A 23,672-nucleotide genomic window follows, 5' to 3' on the forward strand; every position below is an offset into this window, starting at 1 on the left:
TGTCATTCTCCCGATTCATCGTATCCTACTGCTTAGTCAATTTCTTAACCAATTCAATAACTATTTCAATTTCACAGGCTTCAAAGTTTGCGAACAGACTACTATCTTTATCAAATGCTTTGTAGAAATTCCTGTCTACTATGTTAGTCATCTCTTCAAAAACAAAAGAAACAGAAACAGCACATAAGTTTTGCATAATGTGTATGACAGAGCCACAGAATCAATAGAAATCATTAATCTTTCACAGAATGCCCATGTATATTTCTGAACTTCCCAAACATAAAGAATCAAATCTCAGTCTGGAGAAGGCATACAGATCATAACTGGAAGAAAAGCTAGCAACACAACATATGTGAAAGAATATTCCAAAGTCACTCACGTTGGTTTAGAAGCTTCGGCCTGATCAGTTTGCAGTTTCTCTCCTCCTTCCACTTCCATTGTACAATACACAATGCGATTTGGTGCTAAAGACTTTAGACCTTGCACTTCCATGATTACGACCTATAAAACAAAACAAATTTAATATTGCAACTTCAACTTTTCAAGTCATTGCAATCTGTAGACATCCAAATAAAATACAGTCTAGATTAGAATGGTGCTGGAAAAGCACAGCAGTTCAGGCAGTATCTGAGGAGTAGGATAATCGACGTTTCGGGCAAAAGCTCTTCATCAGGAATAGAGGCAGGGAGCCTCCAGGGTGGAGAGGTAAATGAGAGGAGGGTGGGGGTGGGGAGAAAGTAGCATAGAGTACAATAGGTGTATGGGGGTCGGGATGAAGGTGATAGGTCAGAGAGGAGGGTGGAGTGGATAGGTGGAAAGGAAAATAGGCAGGTAGGACAGGTCATGGGGACGGTGCTGAGCTGGAAGCTTGAAACTGGGGTGAGGTGGGGGAAGGGAAAATGAGGAAACTGGTGAAGTCCACATTGATGCCATGGGGTTGAAGTGTTCCGAGGTGGAAGATGCGTTCTTCCTCCAGGCATCGGGTGGGAGGGAGCGGTGGTGGAGGAGGATGAGGACCTGCATGTCATTGGCAGAGTGGGAGGGGGAGTTGAAATGTTGGACCACAGGGCAGTGGGGTTGATTGGTGTGGGTGTCCCGGAGATGTTCCCTAAAGCACTCTGTGAGGAGGCGTCCAGTCTCCCCAATGTAGAGGAGCAACAGATACAATAAATGATATTGGTGGATGTGCAGGTAAAACTTTGAGTGATGTGGAAGGCTCCTTTGGGGCCTTGCGTAGACATGACCAGGTAGTCATGGAAGTGGAAGGAACGGTCTTTGCAGAAAGTGGAAATGGTTGGGGAGGGAAATATATCCTTGGTGGTGGGGTCCGTTTGGCGGTGGCGGAAATGTCATTGGATGATGTGGTTTATGCAAAGGTTTATCCAAACAAAATATACCAATGGTGAGGATATATCTGAAATCCCTGGACCAAGCACTGAACATTCATAATTCAAGCACAAATTAACAATATGTCTCATCCACAACCTTATGAAGACATCAGCCACTGCATAAATATGACTCTTATTGCTTAAAATACCAGATTTGCAGCCTCTTTACACTGCAAGTAAAGCCAGTTTTTAAGCAGTTTCATAGACTCATGTCGATTAGAACCTATTCAAAATTGTAAAATTTTAGTCAAAGCTGAGAGAGTCAGGAAGCAAATTATTTCATTCCCGTATAAACAAAACCAACATGATGCATTATTCAACACCAAACTTCAATATTGCATTCACTAAACAAATGCAACAATATTTCCATCATATAAATCTTCAACGGAATTTTTTTTTACCCTGTTTGCAATCATTTATTTTAATTCAACTTCTGTCAATCCAATGCAGCAAGGGCAAAGACAACTGCTTCGGTTTTCTCAATAGCTAACGACAGGAAATTTCTCCTATCTCGGTAGTAACTGTCAGGCAAACAGTGTGATAAGTTAGAGAATGGAGGAATCAAGAAAGATAAGATGGAGCTCTATATTATCAGTATATGTGTGAACACTGATGCTATTGTCATGTATGTTGTTGTCAAAGGGCAGGGCCAATGGCCAATGATAGATATTTGAAGAACATCAGAAATAAAAGATGGGGAGCAGGAAGGTGAGCAGTTGATTCATTAATTATATTGGATAGATGAGAATGGAAGTAGCAGGCAAGTGCAGTCCTATCCATTTGGATGATGTTAAAAATCACACAATGCCAGGTTATAGTCCAACAGGTTTATTTGGAAGCACTAGCTTTTGAGGCGGTGCCCCTTAATCAGATGAAACTTGTTTAATATATCATTAGAGATCCATGACACTGTAACCCTTTTACAACAAATTCTGTGTCTTATGGTCCTGGCCCACAACCACCTGGTGAAGGGACAGCGCCTTGAAAGCTAGTGCTTCCAATTAAACCTGTTAGACTATAACCTGGTGTTGTGTGATTTTTAACTTTGTCCACCCCAGTCCAACACTGGCACCACCAAATCATTTGGATGATGGAAGAGAGGTATTGGAGGAGGACATGGTCAATACTATTTAAGCTTGAAGACAAATTTAGATGGATTAGAAGGGCACTTATTATGGTCACCATCACCTGACTTCAATGAGGATTGTTTCAGTGTTTTGAAAGTGTGGCCCAGTAGGTGATGAAGAAATGTATAAAAATGTGGACCCATGAAATATACCTTTAACCGTTAAACAACGGACACTTTGCTAAGGAAAGACACTGAATGCAATAGCAACAATGTGGGACATGCAAGGAACAGGGAGACTTCATGGGGCCATTCACTACTTCTCTGCAGAGCAACACCCGATTCTTCTATCTTCCTTCCTTTACAATATCTCGTGGTAAAGCTCTGGAGTAGAAATCCCACTGAGAGTCATCTTTACCACTTTGAGATACCTTCTGAAGAGGAGTTCTTTGGAATCTACTCCTCTGCCTGAAGCAAAGGCAGTTCAGTTAACGCAGCTGTTCCAGGAAGATATCTCAGTGCCAACAGCTTGTGCATGTACAGAACGACTGCCCAATCGAAAATGTCAAGTGAGACAATTAGTGACTTATGCTTTGTTTTTCATGAGTTCAATGATATAATTGGCTATATTCTCAACCTGGTTGCATTTTAAAACTTGTTGCAACAGCTAGAGGATTGAAACTTAAAAAGGAAACAGTTCATCCACCAACCTCAGTCTCAACAAGTGACTGAAAAATCTAGTGAAAATACTTGCACAGATTTGAGAGGTAACAACACATTTGAGGTCTTTGGAGAGGAAAGGAAGGTTGGAGATGGAACTGTAGTTTCTGTGTACAAAAGGACTCTGGAAAAGGAGATGGTGGCATTATGGTAATGCCACTGAACAAGCAATCCAAAGGCCCAAGATAAACACTGGGGATACAGGTTCAAATCACAACACAGCAGCTAGGGAACCTCAATTCAATTAATAAAATTTGGAATTAGTCTCAGTAAGAGTGACTGTGAGACTATTAGAGAAGGAAATCTGCTGTACTTTGTTGATCTGGTTTAGATACACAACATTGTTAACTCTTAATTGCTTTCTGAAATACCTTCACAATAGCCACTCAATTCAATGGCTATTAAACAATAGATTAAAAAAAAGCTGGCTTTGCCAGCAATATCTACATCCCAGGAAAGAATCAAAGAAGGTGAACAACAATTTTAATTTCTCAGCCAAAGGCCTGACATAAACCAGCCAGCTATTCAATGGCAGACCTAAATTAGGCTCAAACAATATCGCAAAATGGGAAAAGCAAGAAAACGTATTTGGCGAACTATATTATTGTAATTTTACAGCTTACAATACAAAACTCATACTTGCTACCTTCTCACCTCAAGTGTAAAAGACAGCACAACATCAGATTTGGAGAGCTGGTTTTCATTTTCCTCGCCCATGTCAATGATAGAGGTATTATGACTGCGTTTCAGCTTCTGAAGCTTGAATTCCGAGCCTCCTTTCGAAACAGGCATACTCTCCAGATTTGCCATCAATAGATTTACAGATGACTTAAGCTCCTCAATAAACATGTTCTCCATTTCTTTTGAAACAAATTTTAGAAACTTGCGTTCCTAGGAAATAATGGCAAAAATGTTATGCAATATCACTGCATTAAGCTAGATGACTTTGAAATGCATAGAAGTGGATAAATCCACAGGACCTGATCAGGTGTACCTTAGAACTCTGCGGGAAGCTAGAGAAGTGATTGCTGGGCCTCTTGCTGAGACATCTGGATCATTGATAGTCACGGGTGAGGTGCTAGAAGACACGAGGTTGCCTAACGTGATGCCACTATTTAAGAAAGGGGTAAGGAAAAGCCAGGGAACTATAGACCAGTGAGCCTGACATCGGTGGTGGGAAAGTTGTTGGAGGGAATCCTGAGGGTCAGGATCTACATGTATTTGGAAAGGCAAGGACTGATTAGGGATATTCAGCATGGCTTTGCGCGTGGGAAATCATGTCTCACAAACTTGATTGAGTTTTGTGAAGAAGTAACAAAGAGGATTGATGAGGGCAGAGTGGTAGACATGATCTATATGGACTTCATTAGGGCGTTCGACAAGGTTCCTCATGGGAGACTGGTTAGCAAGGTTAGATCTCATGGAATGCAGAGAGACCTAGCCATTTGGATACAGAACTGGCTCAAAGGTAGAAGACAAAGGGTGGTGGTGGAGGGTTGTTTATCAGACTGGAGGCCTGTGACCAGTGGAGTGCCACAAGGCTCGGTGCTGGGTCCTCTACTTTTTGTCATTTACATAAATGATTTGGATGCGAGCATAAGAGGTTCAGTTAGTAAGTTTGCAGATGACACCAAAATTGGAGGTGTAGTGGTCATCGAAGAAGATTATGTCAGATTACAATGGGATATTAATTATATGGGTCAGCGGGCTGAGGAATGGCAGATGGAGTTTAATTTAGATGAATGCTAGGTGCTGCATTTTGGAAAAGCAAATCTTAGCAGGACTTATACACTTAATGGTAAGATCTTGGGGCGTGTTGCTGAACAAAGAGTCCTTGGAGTGTAGGTTCATAGTTCATTGAAAGTAGAGTTGCAGGTAGATAGGATAGTGAAGAAACAGTTTGGTATGCTTTCTTTATTGGTCAGAGTATTAGTACAGGAATTGGGACGTCATGTTGCAGGTGTACAGGTCATCGGGTTCAGCCACTGTTGGAATATTGCGTGCAATTCTGGTCTCCTTCCTATTGGAAGGATGTTGTGAACCTTGAAAAGGTTCTGAAAAGATTTACAAGGATGTTGCCAAGGTTGGAGGATTTGAGCTATAGGGAGAAGATGAATAGGCTGGGGTTGTTTTCCCTGGAGTGTTGGAGGCTGAGGGGTGACTTTATAGAGGTTTATAAAATCATGAGGGGCATGGATTGGATAAATAGACAAGGTCTTTTCCCTGGGGTGGGAATCCAGAACAAGAGGGCATAAGTTCAGGGCGAAAGGGGAAAGAATTAAAAGGGACCTAAGGGACAACTGTTTCTCGCAGAGGTGGTGCATGTATGGAAAGAGCTGTCAGAGAAAGTGCTGTACAATTACAGCATTTAAAAGGCATCTAGATGGGTATATGATCGGAAGAGTTGAGGGGGATATGGGCCAAGTGCTGGCAAGTGGGACTATATTAAGTTGGGATATATGGACGAGCTGGACCGAAGGGTCTGTTTCCGTGTTGTACAACTCTATGACTCTTAAGAGGAAAGTATTGACTTTGCATGGAATAATTGTCATTCTTCACAAAAACTACCTCTATAAATCATGGACTAAACTTACAAATTATAAACATATCACACTAATTTTGTCATTTTAAAGTAATCTCTACTGTCCACGTTACCTTCCCATTGTATACCATATTCACAAACCTTCCCGAGAAGAGGCAACTCAGCTCCATGCTTGACAATGATATCATTGTCCATTTTCATTACAGATTAGCCTTTTTAAACTTTTAAGTTGAACATTGATGTTGCATGATTCAATGAAAATTGTTGTGTATAAAGTTTAAAACACTAGATTAAATTAAAAGTGGAGGCGGAGGTGGGTACTGCAGATGCTGGAGATTAGAGTGGTGCTGGAAAGGCACAGCAGGTCAGGCAGCATTCAAGGAACAGGAAAATCAACATTTCAGGCAAAAGCTCTTCATCAAGAATTTCCAGCACCACTCTAAAATTAAAATTGTGTTAGCACAGCTAGTATAATCATAAAACCATTACATGGCCTCATGTCTAAAATTAGTATGTCAGACGTGCTGAAAATAGAGTATGCAAAGCAAATCCCCATTTACTTAATGCCAATATGCAGAAAGATCTTGACATAATTCAGGATTAGGTTGATCAGTGGTAAGTGACCTTTGTGTCACTCAGGTGCCACGCAATGACCATTCCCAACAAAAGAAAATTTAACTATTGTCCCATGTCATTCAATGGCCCATTTCTGAATCTCTCACGATCCACATTCTGAGATTTATGCAGAAACTGTACTAGACACACACACACACATATATATATGTATTACTGTGGCTGGAAGAACAGGTCAGAGTCTGGGAATTCTGCAGTGAGTAACTCGCCTCATGACTCCCCAAAGCATAAGTGAGGATTGTAATGGAATACTCCCACTTGTCCAGCTGGTGGAACTCCAAAAACACTTCGGAAGCTCAACACCACCCACCAAACGGCTTTTTGAGTGGTATCCTATCATTGTGAAAGCATTTAAGCCAATTATAGAGGAATAGCCACATTTGGGGAGGGAAAGGACTGAACTTATAAATGAGAGAAAAGTTCTTTTGGTACTTACTAGGCAGACTGTGAAGAAACATGAATCATAATAATATTGGCTTTCCAAAATATATGTCAAATAAAAAAGAAATTGCAAACATTGTACATGTACATTGCTCACATTTAGAACAGTGTTTTTAAAGAAAACATATTCCTGGAAATCACAAATGTCTGTCAGACCACATTGTCTGGTAAAACAATTTTTCCAGCAGCAAAATGGAGTGGGAACAACTGACATGAAATTTCAACCCCAGATTGATTGTTGTCCAAATTTTTGTGGGCTCTTTGGTCCTTCCTGCAATTTACCTGCCCAAAGTGCTTCTGTAGGTGTGATTGCATAGTGCTGTGCATATAAAGTATTTGACAGTAAGCTGGGCTTCAATAATGCTGTAGGTCCAATACAGCATACAAGTATCAGATATGAGACATACTACAATGGAGAAAACAAGGGGAATCAATAGGCTTTCAGCTTCCAAGTAATTCAAAATTTCTACAAGACTTATTCTTTTCATATGTGGAGGACATGTCTTTACATTTTAATACATTTGTTTGTTGGAAGAATAAATAAGTTAGGTTATGAGCTCATTTGATAATCTATAATTGGATGTTAGTGTGGACATTATTGCATTCAGGCTTTTTCAGAAAGTGTCTACTTAACAATAGACATTTACTTTGAATTTTGCAAGTTTGAGCTGGTTGAATGCAGTCTGCAATGATTTAGCAAATGCCATAACGTATGTGTGCATGCATGTCTAAATTTTTCACTGTTATGTTTAATGGAGAATTTTATGCAGGCAGAGGAGGGGTCATGGCATCCAGTCCTAGAGGTGCCATGAGAACTGCCTTATGTTCTCTTGTGAAATCATGCAATATTACATGCCAGAGTCAAAAAGTGTAGTGCTGGAAAAGCACAGAAGGTCAGGCAGCATCTGAGGAGCAGGGGAGTCGACCCTTCAGGAATGCAGGGGGCCTAAGGGGGCTGAGAGATAAATGGGAGGGGGGAGCAGGACTGGAGGCAAGGTAGCTTGGAAGGCGATAGATAGATAGATGCAGGTGGGGGTTGATGGCAATAAGTCGAAGCAGAGAGTGGAGCAGATAGGTGGGAAGGAAGATGAACAGGTAGGACAGATCAAGAGGGCAGTGCAGAGTTGGAGAGTTGGATCTGGGATAAAGTGGGGAGAGGGGACATGAGGAAACTGGTGAAATCAATGTTGATGCTGTATGGTTGGAGGGTCCCAAGGCAGAAGATGAGGTGTTCTTCCTCCAGGTGTCGGGTGGCTAGGATTTCGCAGTGAATGAGGCCCAGGACTTGCATGTCCTTGGCGGAGTGGGAGGGGGAGTTGAAGTGGTCACCCACAGGGCGGTAGGGTTGTTGGGTGAGTGTGTCCCGGAGATGTTCCCTGAACTGTTCCACATGTTGGCATCCTGTCTCCCTAACTTGCAGAATGGTTCGGGGAACATCACCGGGACACATGCATGCAACAACCCCACTGCGATGTGGCTGACTACATCAACTTCCCCTCCCATTCCACCAAGGGCATGTAAGTCCTGGGCCTTCTCCACTGCCAAATCCAAGTCACCTGACACCTCGAGGAAGAACACCTCATCTTCCACTTTGGGACCCTTCAACTACATGGCATCGATGTCAATGTCACCAGTTTCCTCATCTCCCCTCCCCCTACTTTATCCCAGATCCAACCCACCAACTGAGCGCCGCCGGCTTGAACTGTCCTACCTGTCCATCTTCCTTCCCACCTATCCATTCCACCCTCTACTCTGACCTATCATCATCTTCATCTGCCTATCATCTTCTAAGCTGCCTTGCCACCAGTCCCACCCCCCTCCAAATTATCTTCCAGCCCTCTTGGCCCCCCCCCGCCCCACATTCCTGTTGAAGACTTATGCCTGAAACATCTACTGTCCTGCCCCCGGATGCTGCCTGACCTGCTTTGCTTTTCCAGCACCATACTTTTTGACTCTGATCTCCAGCATCAGTCCTCACTTTCTCCTCGTATTACATACCAATCAGGCAATTCAGAGGGTAATGATGTGCCTTTAACAGGATCAAGCACCCAGGCTGGAATGACTCACCAACAGACAGAGACCAGCAAAGCATTTACTCAGTCCTGCCTCCAGTGGTGACGGCTAATGGAAATATTCACATTAGAGGCCCTGGACTACAGAGTGACCCATGCCAAATAAGTCATAAGAGGAGAATTGCAGGGTAGGGTGTTATGGAAGAGTGTAGGGGATCGCAGCAAGTACACAGGATGGCAGCTTTCAGCATTTCTTCTTGATGCTAGGTCCCCAAATCAGGCACTGTGTATTTGAAGGAGGGCTACCACTGAGAGACAATAAGCAATCTGCAGAGTTTCCATGTCATGCTCTTTGCATTAATGCTAGCGGCACCAAGATGGACCCTTAAACAAGGATTAAAATTTTTCACTTAATCACTTCAACTGGTGCTGGGTGGGAAGGCCATTCAAAGGGCTTCCTGCCATGAATCCAGTTATGCTGAAGGCAGGATGGTGATGGGGTTCTTACCATCTCCCTTGATACCCTCAAATGGCCTCCACATTGGCTAAACAGATAGCATTAAGTATTACCTATAATGTCAAAACACAATATACAGATTGTCACATTTTAAAGGTGCAAAAGACCCGAATTTTCATCTCCTACGCCATTTAATGTTTGCTCCATTAGCATGTTACTCTTTCAAAAAATTAGAACAAACAAAAGATAATGTGGAGGAACATAGGCCAGGATTTTCTTAAAACTTGCTCTACTTTTCCAACTTTTCCAGCAGTATAACAGGACTTCCATGTGGAGAAGTATACAGGGTAATTGTTCTGCATTCAGTGCTCTGATGTCAATGAAATGGGAGCAAATCTGGCAAGGATGTACTTGGAATCTGCATTTTGTCCATGTAAAGGGCAATTAATGTATTGGCCACAGGGAGTGTTCAAATGAATACCAATGTCTTTTTTTGGGTTGGCTGTTTCTGTCTGTGTCTGGGTGAAGTTACATTTATGAGGGGGTTAGAATTTTAACCCATCAAGTTACATGTTAATAATTTATAGCTGTTTACACCTGTAACTAGAATCAATTTATTTGTAATAAATAGTCATTCTTGTAAAGGAGGACTGGACGGTGGCTAATGTTGGGCCTTTATTTAAAAAATGCTGCAAGGAGAACCTAGCAACAAGAGACCTGTGAGTCCGACATCAGCGGTGGGTACATTGTTGGATGGGCTTCTGAGAGACAGGTTTTACATGCATTTGGAGAGGCAAGGACTGATTAGGGATAGTCAGCATAGGTTTGTGCATGGGAAATAGTGTCTCACAAACTTGATTGATTTTGTCTTTGAGGACATGACCAAGAAGATAGATGAGGGCAGAACAGAAGATGGTGTCTTCATGGACTTTGCAAGACCTTTGACAAGGTTCCTCATGGTAGACTGATTAGTAAAGCTAGATCACATTGCATTCAGGGAGAGCTTGCCAATTGGATACAAAATTGTATTGATGATAGGGGACCAGAGAGTTGGGTGGAGAGTTTTGTTTTGGACTGGATGCCTGTGAGTTGCGGTATTCCACAGGGATCGGTGCAAGGTCCACTATTGTTCATCATTGATATAAACAGTTTGGGTGAAAATAAAGGAAGCATGGTTAATAATTTTGAAGATGACACCAAAATTGGTGATATAGTGGACAGTGAAGAAGGTTAGCTAAGAGTACAATGAGATCTTGATCAGTTGGGTCAATGGGCTGAGGAATGGCAGATGGAGTTTAACTTAGATAAATGTGAGGTGTTGCCATTTTGATAAAATGAACAAGGGCCAGACTTAGATTTAATAGTCAAACAGAGAGACTTAGGGGTTTGGGTACATAGTTCCTTGAAAGTTGTGTCACAGGTAGATAGGGAAGAGAAGAAGGTGTTTGATATGCTTTCCTCCACTGGACAGAGAGCATTGAGTCTAGGAGTTGGGACATCATGTTGTGGCTGTACAAGCTGTATCGTTGGTGAAGCCAATTTTGAAGTATTAAGTGCTTTTCTAGTCACTCTGCTATAGGAAGGACATTATTAAATTAGATAGGGTGCAGAAAAGATTTACAAAAATGTTACTAAGGCTAGGAGATTATGAGGAGAGGCTGAATAGGCTGGGACATTTTCACTGGAGTGAAAGAGGTTAAGGGGAGACCTTATTGAGATTTATAAAATCACGAGAGGCAGAGATAAGGTAAATAGCAAAGGTCTTTTCTTTTGGGTAGGGGACTTCAAAACTAAAGGCCATAATTTTAAGATGAGAGGAGAAAAATTTAAAAGGGACTTGAGCAGTAACTTTTTCACAAGAGGGTAGTACCGATATGGAATAAACTGTCAGAGAAAGTGGTAGATGCAGGTACAGTTACAATGTTTGAAGGACGTTTGGATAAGTACTTGAATGGGAAAGGTTTAGAGGGATGTGGGCCAACTGCAGGCAAATGTGCCTGGTTTAGTTTGGAAAACCTGGTTGGCATGGACGAGTTGGACCGAAGGGTTTGTTTACATGCTGCATGACTCTATAAGAACAGAATGCCTTGTCAGCGATGGCCTGGCTGTGATGCTGCACTGTGGTGTTCCACTACTTGACCAGGTCCTGGTTTATAATTAACATGCAGTATAATTTCATCAGAACTTCAGTCATCAACAGCTTCTTCAGTAAGATCATGCACAATGTAGAGTAGCAGAGGAGAATAAAGGATAGGTTGATTATGTTACAAGTTAGTGGCATGAAGATGACTTAAGGTAGTATTAGAGCAATTTATCAATATTATCTCACCCAAGATTACTTTAAGACCATAAGAAATAGCGACAGGAGTAAGCCATTTGGTCCCTCCATTTAGTAGGATCATGGCTGGTCTGACATTCCTTACATCCACTTTCCTGTCTTTTCTCTGTAATCCTTGATTTCCCTAATGATTAACCCCATAGCTCTGTGACAAGGAGTTCCGAAGACCCAAAACCCTCAGAGAAGACATTCCTCCTCATCTAAGTCTTAAATTGGTGCCTCTGTATGCTGAGGCTGTCCTCTGGTCCTAGACCATCCCTTAAGGGGAAACATCTTCTCAGTATTTACCCTGTCAATACTCCTTAAGAATCATACACATTTCAATGCGATCACTCTTGTTAACCCCAATGAGTCCAAACCTTTGCTCATAAGACAATCCCTCCATCTAGTGAACCTTCTCTCAACTGCCTCCAATGAAATGATATCTTTCCTTAAATAAGAGGGCCAAAACTGCACACTTTCTACCCTGTATACACATTCAAATGATTTTTATTTCCATTCAAAATATTTTTGATGGTTGAAAATGCCGTGATGTACAGGGTGGATAGCAAGTTTCCTGGACTGAATCACTTACTTTCATCTGAAGAAATACTAGGTTTTATTTCATTGCATGCTTTGGGGAAACAGAACGTCACACGTACCTTTATACCAAATTAGAACAGCACGACAACAACTTACTATTATCTTTATGTCTATAGGGTGGAAACATTAGATTGCACTGTTAACAGTGAATTTTAATGTCAATTTTGAGGGAAACATTTGTTTTTATTCTTATTAGGCAGAAACCATTTTTGCTTGGGTTTGAAATTGTGCTGAAACAAGAAAAAGGAGAAAGGATTTCAATGTTCGTTTTAACAGTCATATTATATAATGCATGTATATATTTCTCCTAGATATCTCCGAAGCATTGTTACATTTGCAGTGCAGTCATCAGAAAATCACTTAAGAAATAATTGTTGCCAGTGTAGTTGGTAAGGTTTACTAAGTGATACAACTTGAAGTAGAGTCAATTATTTGCTCAGGATAATTATCAGTGGCAAAGTCACAGCGTTTAACTTTTCTGCTTTGCAGAAATCAACAGAGACAATTTCCATTTATTTGAATAGATCAAAATTCTCTGAAGCTACAGTGTTTCATAAAAATTCAACTTGATGAAAATGAAATTGCTTACTATTTCAAAACAGAAAACATAAAAGGAGCAAATATAAGAAAACAGAGTCTTCTTACTCACCCTTGCTATTTGATCTGCCATCTGAAGACGCCCATCCAGCTCCCGTCTGATTTGAGCTGCCTGCTCATCTGGGTTATCAAGCTGGGAATACAATGGAACAATGTTAATTTGGTATTGACTCATTGTTATTGATGTGAAAGTGAAGCAAATTAAGGACTGTGATCAAGAAAAGTAGCATTTGTCCCCCCATTTTAAGAAATTTAATGGGTGTTGCTGAGCAAAGAGACCTTGGAGTGCAGATTCATACTTCATTGAAAGTAGAGTTGCAGGTGGATAGGATAATGAAGGAGGAGTTTGGTATGCTTTCCTTTATTGGTCAGAGTATTGAGTACAGGAGTTGAGAGATCATGTTGCGGCTGTACAGGACATTGATTAGGCCACTTTTGGAATATTGTGAGCAATTCTGGTCTCCTTCTTATCGAAGGATGTTGTGAAATTCAAAAGGGTTCAGAAAAAATTTACAAGGATGTTGCCAGGGTTGGAGGACTTGAGCAATAGGGAGAGGTTGAATAGGGAGATCATGTTGCGGCTGTACAGGACATTGATTAGGCCACTTTTGGAATATTGCGAGCAATTCTGGTCTCCTTCTTATCGTTGTGAAATTCAAAAGGGTTCAGAAAAAATTTACAAGGATGTTGCCAGGGTTGGAGGACTTGAGCAATAGGGAGAGGTTGAATAGGCTGTGGCTGCTTTTCCTGGAGTGTCAGAGGCTGAGCGGTGACCTTATAGAGGTTTATAAAATCATGAGGGGCATGGATAGGATAAATAGACAATGTCTTTTCTGTGGGTTGGGGGAGTCCAGAACTGGAGGGCATAGGTTCAGAGTGAGAAGGGAAAGATATAAAAGGGACCTAAGGGGCAGCATTTTCATGCAGAGGGTGGTGCATTTATGAAATGAGCTGCCAGAGGAAGTGGTGGAGGCTGGTATAATTACAACATTTAAGAGGCATCTGGATGGGTATGTGAATAGGAAGGGATTGGAGGGATATGGGCCAGGTGCTGGCAAGTGGGACTAGAGTAGATTGGGATATCTGATCGGCATGGACAAGTTGAACTGAAGGATCTGTTTGTGCTGTACACCTCTATGACTGATTCGGATCACCATTGTTAACAGCTAACCCGAGAATGCAACTTTAAAAAAAAGGGTTTTGTGATTTACACATGAAAGAAGTGAAACTATCACTGTATTCTAACAGATGAAAGGCTTAACAGACAATCAATTTTTCAATGCATAATTTCAGTTACATCACACTGCAAATTTTTGCTATAAATTCTATATTACGATCGAGCCCTCCACAATCACCTGATGAAGGAGCGTTGCTCCGAAAGCTAGTGTGCTTTCAATTAAACCTGTTGGACTATAACCTGGTGTTGTGTGATTTTTAACCTCTATGACTCTAAGTGATTTTTGGGGAAAAATGGCATTCATATTGAATGTGCACAACTGTGGGGTGAAATATATTAAATGACATTTTGATAGAGACATTAATGTGCATGGAATGAACATCCACCATAAGTATGCAGAACAAGTAGACCGTAACACAAAGCAGCATGTAATGCTGTTCTCAATGCAGTGAGATCATTTGAGTTCAGCATATCAGCCAACAGTTTCCATGAACCTGGCACAGCTCGGCAAGCATTCAGCAACAGGAAGAGCACTCCAGTGTGTAACTTTCTGGCAAATACATTCAGCAAGCGTACAATGAGAGTAATTCTGACACACACCATCTGACAGCACCAGTTATTGGCGTGCTGAAAGAACAACTCCAATGGATGTACAGTTCTGGGGGAGGAGCCCTACAGAATGTGGCAGAGTGAGGATCAAGTTTGAATTGGTCTGTTGCAGGCGATGCAATCTCAACATCAGGATGGGGCAGCTCTGGCCTCTAGTTAAGTGGCGGGTGAGCAAGTGAAGGAATCTGAGGAAAATCTAGAAAGCTTCCTTCAGCTCAAGGTTGCCAGCAAAGAACTCATCCAAGATTAATATCAGCAATTGCAGTCCTAATTCCACATTCGTCATCAATTCTCCACGTACCTTCCCTCTGTAATTAAACATCATAGCGTCTGGTTGGCCACAGTGCAAAAATTAAATGTCATAACAAAATAGCTTTTCCCAACTAAAGGTTAAAAGCAAAATCATGCTTTTTTTTCCACCATAGAGCCATGGGTGATATCTAGACCAGGGGAACCATAACTGATTTAATGAGCCATTCGCAGTTTCACTGTACCGTCCGTAAGTACTTAGACATGCATGGCTTAATCTTTGAGACAAGCATATGCTTTGGGCATAAGCCCTTCCTGAAGAAGGGCTTATGCCCGAAACGTCGATTCTCCTGTTCCCTGGATGCTGCCTGACCTGCTGCGCTTCTCCAGCAACACATTTTCAGCTCTGATATCTAGACCAACTGGTTAATATGCATCAACAGGCACATTGACAGGGTAAAAGGATGAACGCTCTCTCCATGGAACCAATGTCACTCCCCAAAGATGATGCCATGGAAATTCTATTAATCTATTAGAGGACTACCTGCTAATTGCTGTGAGACCCTGCATTCCTTTTGCACAGTGTAACCCATAGTCAAATAGCAGCAGTTTGACCTTCCAGGACAAAGTCTCATTCTCCACTGAAGATACAGGGTGGTTGCTGCTTGTGTTGAAATGGGAGCTGAGACATCAGCTATCAGAAACTGCATGAAGGTTAGATCTACATCTAAGTTGGAGGTGGCCACCACTTTAATGCTGAGAACAATGTGCTCCAAATGCTAAAAAGCCCAAAGTTGAATTGGAATGATCTCCTCCATACTTCTTGGTATTGTAACATAGAAACATAGAATAAAGAGCAAGAGTAGGTCATTCAGCCCTTTGAGACTATTTGCCATTCACTATGACCATAGCTGATCATCCAACTCAGGACCCTGTTTCCACTTTCTCCCTACATCTTTTGATCCCTTTAGCCCCAAGAAACATATCCACCTCCTTCTTGAAAACATTCAATGTTTTAGCCTCAACTTCTTTCTATGGCAAAGAATTTCACAGACTCATCACTTTCTGGATGAAGAGACTTCTCATCACTGTCATAAAGGGTCTACCATTTATGGTCCTTATGACCCTTGATTCTGGACTCCCCAGTCATTGAGAACATCTTCCAGCATCAACCCTGCCTAATCCTATTAGAATTTTAGAGTTTTCAATGAGATTCCCCCACATTCGTTTGACCTGGTGAATATAGTCTGAACAGATCCAGTCTCTCCTGACATAGCAGTCCTGCGATCCCAAGAATCAGTTCAATAAGTATTCTTTGCACTTACACAAATAAAGCCATAAAAACTGCAGACAATGCTCCAGGTATGGTCTCATCAAGGCTCTATACAATTGAGGCAAAACATCCCTGTTCCAGTACTCAAATCATCTCACTCTGAAGACTAACATACCATTTGCTTTCTTTACTGCCTATTGCTCCTGCATACTTTTCTCAGCAACTGGTGTACAAGGACACCCAGGTCTCGTTGCACCCTCTCCCTTTCCCAATCCATTACCATTCAGATAAATAATCTGCCTTCCAGCTTTTACTACCAAAATGGATAACCTACATTTATCCACGTACACTGCAAAATGCTATGTGTATATCTACTGACCTAACTTCTCTGCATCCTCCTTACAGTTCACCCTCCCACCCAGTTTTGGGTCATCTGCAAATTTGGAGATATGACACGTGGTTTCCTCATCAAAATTACGAATATATATTTTGCGCACTAAGCACAATCCTTGCGGTACACCACTAGTCATAGGCTGCCACTCAGAAGAAAGATCCATTTATTCCTTATCTTTGTTTCCTATCTTCCAACCAGTTCTTTATCCATGTTGGTATGCTATGTTAATCCCATGCGCTTTAGTCTTGCATACTAATCTCTAACATTGGACCTTATCAAAAGCCTTCTGAAAAGGTTTTATGATAAGATTTCCATTGCACTAATCATTTTGTAGCACAAACCATCAGCATTCATTCAAACTCTTCATATCAATACCCTGCAGCAGAAAACTCAAATGAGCTGGCACTTTTGGGAATAAACAGGTTGCAAACAGGACAGAGGCAAGAACAGAAGCATCTCACCATGTGTAAAACCCTCCTCTAATAATTCCTCTATGATATGCTCACTGTAGGTATTGGACCGGGTAACTAAGTGTGATAAATCAGGTGACAGTGCTGTATCCCTCATTACCCTCTTCCTAGCATTCTCCACTGGCAGGTCAGGGTGCTTGCATTTCCTTTCCAATTGCGGATATAGATATCTCTCCTCCTTTCCAGCAAGACCTCCAATGCAGTGTCTGAAAATTTTGAAGTCTGCTTTCCCTTATTGTGCCATTTCCTCACACTTTTCCCAGGTCAGATTTCTACAACCACAACATCAACCAAAATCAGCCCCTTTTAGGGATGCAGACTAACGTTAAATGCAGCTTGGAACAGGAGAATTGATATTTTGGGCATATGGCCTTCATCAGGAAAAGGACTCTTGCCCGAAATGTCGATTCTCCTGCTCCTCCGATGCTGCCTGACCCACTGTGCTTTTCCAGCACTACACTATCAACTCTGATCTCCAGTATCTGCAGTCCTCACTTTCTCCTTTAAGTGCAGCTAGCCACTTACTAGCTTGCTGATGAGTCCAGTCAATCAACAGTGGTTGGTGTTAATTGGACACGAAGAACAAAAATCAGGTAGCACAACGGTGGCTGGCTGCCTGTATTATACACACCAAGCATGGGATAATCATGCATTGCTATGTCTGTTTTTGGAGGCTAATTGAGGTTAGTTTTCCATGACTCTTAATGGTCACCGTTGCATCCTCTTTTGTATGCTGTGCAATTCAGCCTGCTATGACTAACCTGATACTGGCTACCCTTACATTAACAGTACATAAGTAGACAGAAAATGTTAAACAAGAATTTTATGGGACATTTCAAGACATTTGATCATGACTCATTGCTTGAGAAGTAAGATTTGATATAGAATTTAGTTAAATCTATTGCAATGTTTTATTTTAAACATGAATTCATAATGCAACAATATGTACTCCTATATTTTTCATTACAAGTTCTGTTTTCTACATGGCTGGGCTGTTTGTAGTTATTTCCCGACATATTAAAAAGCCGGGAACTGTTTTCTCCAAAGATAAGAATATAATCTTGAAACAGCTGTGTTGTATTTGCCTCAGGCTTCAGTGCCAGACATTAAGCCATTACCAATTCAAAGGGCTTACTTTTCCCTTTATGAACATGTAGGGGAATCAGTATGACTCAGCTAATGCAGAGGAAGGAAAGAAAATGGAGCATACACTTGGCTCCAGCTTGTTTCAAGTCTGTGGCATTCAGGCTTAGCATAGAGTGCTGTCTCTCTCTGGGTGATCAAGCTCAGAGAGGAATTAAATTAAATGTTATGGGCTGGAATTCCTACTTTGGGTGAAATTAGTTATTACAGAGTAAATTGCACCAGTTTAGAGAAATGCTAACCTTCCTAAATTTCTGCTTAAAATTATTTAACTATTGCAGAATGCAATATCTAATTTAAATCAAAGCAACTAAGCTGGGCATTTCAATTTTGACTTTGAGAAATATTCCTACATATATTCGAGTGATATCTTCGTGAAGTTGGATTTAAATGTATTTATGACAAGAAGTATTTTTTTAAATTAGTGTCAATCAGGCTGGATGAAGGCCTTGCCAACAAAACTGGCCAAGGCAGTGGGGCCAAACAACATGCATAAATCCATGTTGGAGTTAGTTGATCTCATAATCACACTGCATCACTTGCTGGGTGGCATCTGAACATGTGTCAGAGAAGCAAACCTGTAGAGACAGCTTTCACTCAGCATGGCACATTTAAAACTAGTGCAAAATATCATCAAAACAAAAATTGTACTGAATAAAAATGTGCCTAATATTCCCTGATCTTTTGCCAATTATGTCAATTTATACCGAAGAAAATAACAAAACCAAATAGAAAGTCCATATCCAGACATTTCAAATTCTAAAATTTAATGTTTTCTGCTCAAAAATGCATATTACGTTGGTCAATTGGCATTCATGAAGCACTGAAGATGGTTCAAAACATCCCCACCCACTCCTCACAGAGCATCATTATTCACACATGTTTCTGCTGAAGGCTTACTGAAGAAGCACCAATAACTGAATTTTGTGCTTCAAACAGATTTGCTCATTTTTACTTCAGTCCTAACACTGAAATGAATATTTACTCATTTTACATAACTATTCATCAAATATCTCAAAAGGCAACTGTTTGAATTTTACAGATGTGAACAGTGAACTCCTCTTGAAAACAGATGAAACATTTGCAGCCAGGATTGCTAATGTGCTAGTCACTTGTGGGAAACTTGTTCGATCAAATCTACAATGTTACCTAGAAAACCTGTCAGCTTGGCTGTCCATGACCTGGTGTTTCTTCATTGGTCAGATGTAACAAAAGGCAGCAGCCTCATTTCTCCCCACACAGCCATTCCAACCCCAGGGCCAAGGACAGAAATTAAAGGTTCTGAAGAAATGTCACTACAGATTCAAAATGTTAATTTTGTTCTCTCCCTACGGATGCTGCCAGAACTGAGTTTATTTCCAATTTTATCATAGAAATTGCAGGCCTGAACGCTGCTCTGGATCTAGGCACTCAGTCCCCTATCCAATCCTAGCCCACGCCTGATGCCCCTAGACCTGAGCACAGCAGAATTGAACACAATGAACCCACTAGAATCCTGATTAGTCGGTCCTGATTTATTTCCATTTGTCCCAGGTCCTACATCCCACCAGAAGATTAACTCAAATCAGGTCCCATCTAATTGTTAATACATTAAATTAGATTCCTACAGTGTGGAAACAGGCCCTTTGGCCCAATCAGTCCACACCGACCCTCCGAAGAGTAACCCACCCAGACCCATTTTCCTCTAACTAATGCACCTAGCACTATGGGCAAATTAGCATGGCCAATTCACCTGACCTGCACATCTTTGGACTTTGGGAGGAAACCGGAGCACCCGGAGAAAACCCACGCAGACATGGGGAGAATGTACAAACTCCACACAGACAGTCACCCGAGGCTGAAATAACCTAGGTAACTGTCTGTGTGGAGTTTGCACGTTCTCCCTGTGTCTGCATGGGTTTCCTCTGGGTGTTCCAGTTTCCTCCCACAGTCCGAAGATGTGCAGGTCAGGTGAATTGGTCATGCTAAATTGCCCATAGCGTTGGGTGCATTAGTCAGAGGGAAATGGATCTGGGTGGGTTACTCTTCAGAGGGTCGGTGTGGACTGGTTGGGCCGAAGGGCCTGTTTTCACACTGTAGGGAATCTAATCTAATATAATCTATTAACAATTAGATAGGACCTGACTTGAGTTAATCTTCTGCTGGAATGTAGGACCTGGGACAAATGGAAGTAAATCAGGACCGACTAATCAGGATTCTAGTGGGCTCATTGTATTCAATGCTGCTGTGTTCAAGTCTGGGGGCATCAGGGGTGGGCTAGGATTGTATAGGGGGCTGAGGGCCTAGATCTAGAGCAGCATTCAGGCCTGCAATTTCTATGATAAAATTGGAAAGTGCTGGATAAACTCAGCATATCTGGCAGCATCTGTGGGGAGAAGCTGTTGGAGAAATGTCGAGGATGGGGATGGCAGTGAGGGTGGGGTGGTTTGGGTTTCTGAGCAATGCATATGTCTTAGGACTGGAAATCTTGGGCATATCATTTGAAGGCAACTTTGGGTATCAGGTCCTGTCTGAGAATATGCGAGGGGGAGGAAAATCTGCACTTTGTTTTATATGCAGCTGCACTGTACTCAATGACATCATTTCACCATTCATTCTTTAATGCTGCAAATAAATCAATCTTTTTGTCTGATTTAGTAATAAAACCATCAATGCAATACATCTGACGCTCATGAACAAGTATTTGAATGATATTCAACTTAATCTTATCTTTACAGGGAAAATGATTTTAGGAGTTCAGGGGGAAAAAAAGCTTATGAATCAGAAAAAAAGCTGATAATTACCTAAATCTGTAGCCATTAATTTGAGCAAACATGACTCAAACAAACTACACAGGGCAGCCAACCCACACAGTAAGGCTCACATAACATGAGGAATTCATTAAATATGCTATGCATACATGGTACTTCTATGATGAGTAATTGCTTTTGTTTCCTTTTGTAAGTACACCAAGTAGCAATGATATCAAACTTACAAATTCCTAATAAATTAGAATCGGAAATTGAAGAGCAAAATATTATAAGCTAGAAGCAAGCTGGTGTATCATAAGGTTGAAGTGTAATACAGTACTCAGAACTCAACATAAGCACATCAAGCAGTCTACAATCTGACCTTACAACCCTGTGTGTGTTCACATCTTAAGCACAATTCCCTTTATTGACTCAAATATTTAAATAACAGCAGCTTGCAGCCTTACTGATATACCCACTGGTTCTGGGCAACAGCAGCTCCCTAGAACAATCGACATTTATCACTGAACACTTTTTTTAAAAATTAGCTTGTTTTTCCAATTATTGATTACATTCTTCTGCAAAAAAAAGTTATTCAATCTTTTTAGTCCAGAACTCTGAAGACCACAATAAGATCAAATAAGGAGCAGAAATTAGGCATTTAGCCCACTCGAACATTCCTGTCATTCATTAGCATCATGGATGTTCTGATTGTAGCCAAATTTCTGCTTCTCTGTCTCCCATAACCTTTGACTCCATTGCTGATCAAAACTCAGCCTAACTTTAATTATCCTAAATGATCCAGCCTTTACTGTTCTAGGGAGTTAATTCCAAAGACTAATGACCTTCTGTGTGAGAAAAACAATCCTCATCATCTTAAATTGGAGACAACTTATTTATAAATTGTGTCTCCTAGCTCTAGATCACCCTATGAGAGGAAACATCCTCCCAGCATCTGGCCTGTTAAGCCCCTTCAGAATCCTATTTGTTTAAATAAGATTACTTGTTCTAAACTCCACAGAGTAAAGGCCTAACTTTCCACCCGAGACCCAGGAAATATCAAGTGAACCTTCTCTGAACTGCTTCAAATGCAAATATATTTCTCCTGTGAAGAGATACAAAATATGTTTTCAAGTTTCTTCCAATTTCCTTATTTCCCATTCTTAATTCCAGACTCTCACTTTCTTAAGGTAGAAACATTCACCTTTGCTACTCTTTTCCTATTTATGTACTCAAAGAAGCTCCAACTGTCTGCTAGTTTTTAATATTTTACTGATTTTTAAAAAAGATCTTTTCAATGTTCTGACTTACCACCAACCTTTGCGGCATCATACACTTTTCTAAATAATTTGATATCCTTAAACTTTTTTAGTTGGCCACAGGTGGTGCATCTTTCTTGGAGTGCCTTTCTTTCTGAACTGAATGTATATTTTAGGAAAATTATTAAATGTCTCCTTAACTACTTCTCTGTCGTCTTATGTTTAAAGCTATTCACTCAGCCCATTTCAGCTGGATCTGATTTGTATAATTGTCTTAGTTCAAGTTTAAGGCACTAATTTCTGATTCAAGTTTCTTTCACTCAAACTGGTTCTGAAATTCAATCAGATTATGATCACTCTTATGTAGAATATCCTTTATTTGGAACTCATTAATCAATCCTGTCTCCTTATACAGTAACATTTTATATACACACACATACACACAACACACACACACAGCAACAGTCCAAAATGTGCAGGTTAGCTGGGATTGGCTATGTTAAATTATCCATAAATAGGGTAGGGCAGGTGGGATACTCTTTGGAGGGTTTGGTGTGGATTCAAATGGACCACATGGTCTGGTTCTACACTGTAGGGATTCTATGCTTGCTGGTTGCTTCCAGAATGTTTTGTTCTAAAAAAGACTGTTCCCAATATGCTCTATGAACTTATTTTCTAGCTAATTTTGATTTGCCCAATCTATGAAGGTGGCTAAAATTAATTCTGACAAACCCCGATTACATTGCAGCTTATACTCTGGCCAACAGTTTACTAATTTATAGTAAATTAGAATTAGTGCATGGATGCCCAAAATATAAAAAGAGGGAAGCACGCTGGTGCTTCATAACGTGGAAGCATAATACAGTTCAAACAACACACCATAAGCACAGGCCCACAATCTGAATTTAAAACCGTGAGTGTGTGTTCAGATCTCAAATACAGTTCTCTCATTGACTTAATATGTAACTAAGTGTAGCTTATAATCCTACCTATCCACTCATTGGTACTGTCTAATGTAATGACTGTTGAGGGTCCTATAAATTGCTCCCACTAGCGACTTCTTTCATTTATTATCTATTATCACCTACTTAAATTGATAATACAATTTGATCTGCCAAAACAAAAATATTTCTCACACTTTCTACCAATCTTGTGTTAACAGAACTATTCCACCTTCTTTCTTTCTTGTCCTTCCAGAATGTCAATTATTCTTAAATATTCAGGTTCTATCTGTTGTTATATTAAAGCAATATCTCTATAATGGCTATCTTATCATAATTACTTATTTCTACTTTTGCTGATAGCATTCGTAATAAGATGGATAAATTAAGTGCATTCAGAGTCTTTAAATCTGTCTTTTGACAACTGGTGCAGTCCTACGTTTGTATGCTCTGTCCATTCCTGTCACACACTGATTGTTATTATTTGCGTTGCTACCCTGAACTATTGCCTTATCCATTCTCTTTAACTTTCCAAATCTTACCCCTAACCCCCATCTCCCAACTTTAAATCACCCTTTCCACATTCTGGTAGGGAAAGAAATTTGAAAAACCAGTTCCAAGATACGTCCTTGGAGATAAGAATACACTTCAA

The 23,672-nt window shown here is 40.8% G+C and overlaps 1 protein-coding gene across 29 annotated transcripts in view; it reads right to left on the reverse strand.

Annotated features, from left to right (window-relative positions):
* cadpsa (Ca2+-dependent activator protein for secretion a) overlaps positions 1-23,672 on the reverse strand; it is a 585,960-nt gene that overhangs the window by 349,570 nt on the left and 212,718 nt on the right. For all 29 annotated transcript variants that reach the window (XM_043708232.1, XM_043708233.1, XM_043708243.1 and 26 more), the window contains exons 4-6: positions 12,829-12,909; positions 3,829-4,065; positions 380-501 (exon numbers count right to left, since the gene is read on the reverse strand). In XM_043708232.1, the coding sequence (XP_043564167.1) occupies positions 380-501; positions 3,829-4,065; positions 12,829-12,909 (440 nt within the window). The remainder of the gene's footprint in view (positions 1-379; positions 502-3,828; positions 4,066-12,828; positions 12,910-23,672) is intronic.

Source organism: Chiloscyllium plagiosum, chromosome 18 (genome assembly GCF_004010195.1).
Source record: "Chiloscyllium plagiosum isolate BGI_BamShark_2017 chromosome 18, ASM401019v2, whole genome shotgun sequence".
NCBI classification, from domain to species: Eukaryota; Metazoa; Chordata; class Chondrichthyes; order Orectolobiformes; family Hemiscylliidae; genus Chiloscyllium; species Chiloscyllium plagiosum.